A 4,013-nucleotide genomic window follows, 5' to 3' on the forward strand; every position below is an offset into this window, starting at 1 on the left:
TTGACCATTTCCAAATGTTTTTCGTTTAATTCACGTCCGGAGTATTCAGTGCAACTCACTGTCAATTGGTAACGTTGGTATTCAGTTTATTCACCTAAATTCAGCAAAAGTTTGTTGCGTGGTACACGCTCCCGTGTACCGGCTGCTGCTGTCTTGATGACATCAAGGCGAAAAAAAAAAGAAAAAAAATTATTAAAAAATTAGTAAGTTCAGTGTACAAAGAAATATGTTTCATTGTCGCCTAAAAGCTTCTTTACCTTACTTAAACCATTCTATTGGATCAACTTAAATATTTGCATCCATGTTTACAATTATTAAGTTTATTGTACTAAGAAATGTGTGTTAATGCGGACTAAAAGGTGATTCAACGTACTCAAAAAATTGCTTTGAATGAATGTAATTCTGCCAGCAATTGGCTCAACTTAAAAATTCTAGTGGAAAACGTTAACACATGTTTTTGTGTTGGTACAGTGTTTTATTTATTAGAGAACATTTTTGATGGGGTGGAGAAGTCCCTAAGTAAAAAGCATTGCCCTAGGAAAATTTGATGGGATTAACTGCAAATGGTGCACTGGCAATGTGTGGAGAAAAAAATTGACTTGGTTAGACTGATGAAAGGGAAAATGCAAAATATGAACTGTCACATGCCTCTGATAACATAACATTGCATTATCTATCAAGAAGCTTAGTGTGGGAGGGTGCTGGGGATGAATAACACTGTGACCACAGTCATGAAAACAGTGAACTTCATTTGGGCCCGTGGCCTGAATCATTGTCAGTTCCAGCTGCTTTTGCAGGAGATGGGCTCAGAGCACGGGGATGTGCCCTACCATACAGAAGTGGCTGAGTAGGAGCAAAGCCCTCAAAAGATTTTTTGAGCTCAGCATTGCTCTTTTTATGCAGAGTAAAGGAAAACCCTTGTCTGAATTGTCAGAACCAAAGTGGCTGTGTGACATAATTGAACATCTCACCCAACTGAATTAGAAGCTGCAGGGACGCAAACAAGTCATTACGCAGATGTCCGACATGATCACGGCTTTCCGGCATAAACTGGACCTATGGATAGAGTGAGACAATCTCCATCGCCCATTGTCCTGTCTGTCACAGCATGTCAGCCTCATTTTCTGGGACATTTTCATGTTTTCAGTTGGCTACCAAACAGGAGTCAGTTGAAGACTGAGTTTGATCGGCGCTTCTGACTTCAGACCACAGCAGTCTGGCTTTGATATCTTTGCCAGTCCTTTCACCACTGACGACTGCACTGCACCCCAACACCTTCAGATGACGTTATTGAGCTTCAAAGCAACAGTGGCATGAGAGCAAAGTTCCAAGATACTGCAATCCAAGACTTTTACCTTCTGTTGCCCCCTGGTCTGATGGCACAGCTTCAACTTCATGCAGCCTGTGTTCTGTCCATGTTTGGGAGCACCTATCTGTGCAAAGAGATGCTTTCAATAATGAATCTGAACAAAACCAAGCACCTCGCTGATGAAAACCTACGGCTATTCTACGGATTGCCTCAGCACACGACCTAAAACCAGACATTGACACACTGGTAAGGGGAAAATGGTGTTAGACATCTGGTCAGAAAACACACAGGTAAGCATTTGAAAAAAAAAAAAAAAACTTAATTAGAATATAATAAAATGTATTTCAACCAAGAAGAATAATAGTTAAACTATGTGCATGATTTGATGATTGTGCTTGCATTTTGGTTTGTTATTTTCTGATTATCAGTGGATAATAGAGAGGGAATCCACTTGGTGTGTAAAGCTACGTTCACACCGAACGCGATTTTGCGTCAAAAAGCGCGTCAACGCGAGAAGCTGAACGCGTGTCAATTCTGAGGTCCGACGCTGATCAACGCGGGGCCAAAAGCCGCCTCCCCACCAGACGCGACGCGTCGCGTCTGGTGGGGAGGCGGGGCTTCCGGGCTTTTTCCCTGGCGGGGCTTCCGGGCTTTCCTTTCCTGTGTGCTTTAGCATCATGGATCCTGTCAAGCGAGCGGCTTGGCTTTATTTAATTCATACAGCCGAACCACGACGCCGTCGGCGGAGAGTACGCCGTGCCTGGGTGCACGACATTATCCAGAGACGGTCGGAGTTTGGTGAGTTTCACCATTTGCTCCAGGAGCTGCGCCAGGATGAGTGTCGCTTTCAGCGGTACTTTCGGCTGACCTGTGCCCAGTTCGATGACCTCCTGGCCCGCGTCGGCGCCCGCATCACTTACCAGGACACCAACTACAGGCACTCCATTTCAGCAGACGAGCGTCTGTCCATCTGTTTGCGGTAAGTTGCACTGAAGTACAGGGTTTTAACACATTTCCTAATCTAATTTATGCACCGCTGGTAAACAGGGACTGAATCATGATGAAACCAAAGTTAAAACGGGATTAAACTGGACCGTAATCGGGCCTAATCATGGACCACACTGGGTTTAAACCAGGGCTAATTTTTGTCCAAACCAGCACAATACTAGGAATAAACTAGGCTAAACTGTTCTACACTACACTTACATAGTAATATTAATCAACCATTTGGTCAATTCATATTTATTTGTTTAAAAAACTGTCTTGTAATCACTCTTCAAAATGCTTTCATTTAATAAAAATGAAAAAAATAATGGATACATTCAGTCATAGACTGAAATGTGATGGAGTCAAATATTGTGAAACCGTTTGTGGAGAAGTCACGCAGGCTCTACCATTTTTTACCCAACCAATAAGGCACATCTTGGTGTAGATGTTCATATGAAGTTTTGAACTGTTTTGTATCAGAATAAAAGTAGCTGATTTATTGTTGTATTATCTCTTCAGGTTTCTTGCCACTGGGGATTCCTACCGCACCATTGCCAACAGCTTCAGGGTCGGCGTCTCCACAGTCTCCACTATCATCCCAGATGTGGTGACAGCCATTTGGGATTGCCTAGCGGAGGAGTTTATGGCCGTGCCTGGAGCAGCAGAGTGGAGGTCCATCGCTGAGGAGTTTGAGGAGCGTTGGAACTTCCCACTGTGCTGTGGTGCTCTGGACGGGAAGCATGTGAAGCTGAGGGCACCTCCCAACTCTGGCTCTCTCTTTTTTAACCACAAGGGGGACCACTCCATCGTCCTCCTTGCTGTCGTGGATGCCAGGTACCAGTTCCGCATCTTAGATGTTGGAGGTTATGGTCAAAGCAGCGACGGGGGGATCTTGGCCAACTCCACCTTTGGTCAAGCCCTTCGCGAAGGCACGCTGCCCCTGCCTCAGGATCTGCACCTGCCAGGAGCTGACCACAGACACCTCCAGCCTCATGTGTTTGTGGCAGACGAGGCATTCCCCCTGCGCAGAAACCTGATGCGGCCCTTTCCAGGACGTGGTGGTCTTACCCGAGAGCAGCGCGTCTTCAATTACCGCCTGTCCCGAGCTCGGCTGGTGGTGGAGGATGCATTTGGGATCTGGTCAGCACAGTGGAGGGCTTTTCGAGGGGCTCTTGAAATCCTCCCTGAAGTTGCAGAGAAGTGTGTGAAGGCCACCTGCCTTCTCCACAACTTCATGAGGCCTGCTGCACTTCACCATGTACCAGCGCAGAGGGGAGCAGCAGCCCAGGATGAGCCTCTTCAATCCGTGGGACAGATGGGAGCCAACAACGCCACCAGAGATGCCACATCTGCGAGGGAGGTGTTCATGGCTCACTTCTGTGAAGAGGGAGCTGTACCATGGCAGCCAGGAGAATAGTTCTGTCCTCCACAGGACTGACACACAACGGCTCTTTTAAGATCCACCCACTTAAAACTAAAGAGCCACAACCTTGAAATAGAAAAGACATGCAACCGGACAACAAAAGTCCAAATCAATGTTTCTACATTTGTGCTGTAAATCTGTCTTCTTTCTGTTTGCAGATAATTGCTTTGAGTGAGGACTTCACTGCTGCCTGCAGCTTCAACTTCATTACATTATTCCAGTTACAAATTAGAAGATTGTCTTAACAGGTTAATGTAAAAACAATAAAACATGAATTCCACACTTTTGTGTCTG

The 4,013-nt window shown here is 45.6% G+C and overlaps 1 protein-coding gene across 1 annotated transcript; it reads left to right on the forward strand.

Annotated features, from left to right (window-relative positions):
• The first annotated feature begins 1,894 nt into the window (after positions 1-1,894).
• Positions 1,895-3,713, forward strand: LOC115400764 (putative nuclease HARBI1). The gene is made up of 2 exons (XM_030108785.1): positions 1,895-2,288; positions 2,816-3,713. The coding sequence occupies exons 1-2, from the start codon at positions 1,987-1,989 to the stop codon at positions 3,711-3,713; spliced, it is 1,200 nt and encodes a 399-aa protein (XP_029964645.1). The 5' UTR covers positions 1,895-1,986.
• The last annotated feature ends 300 nt before the right edge of the window (positions 3,714-4,013 follow it).

The sequence above is a fragment of the Salarias fasciatus genome, chromosome 14, assembly GCF_902148845.1.
Source record: "Salarias fasciatus chromosome 14, fSalaFa1.1, whole genome shotgun sequence".
Lineage (NCBI taxonomy): Eukaryota > Metazoa > Chordata > Actinopteri > Blenniiformes > Blenniidae > Salarias > Salarias fasciatus.

What these genes read in the sequence shown, in the direction of transcription:
- LOC115400764 (XM_030108785.1), top strand. Translation starts at nt 1,987, where the DNA reads ATGGATCCTGTCAAGCGAGCGGCTTGGCTTTATTTAATTCATACAGCC. An exon ending in CGTCTGTCCATCTGTTTGCG is followed by an intron (nt 2,289 to 2,815) that starts GTAAGTTGCACT and finishes TTATCTCTTCAG; the next exon opens with GTTTCTTGCCACTGGGGATT.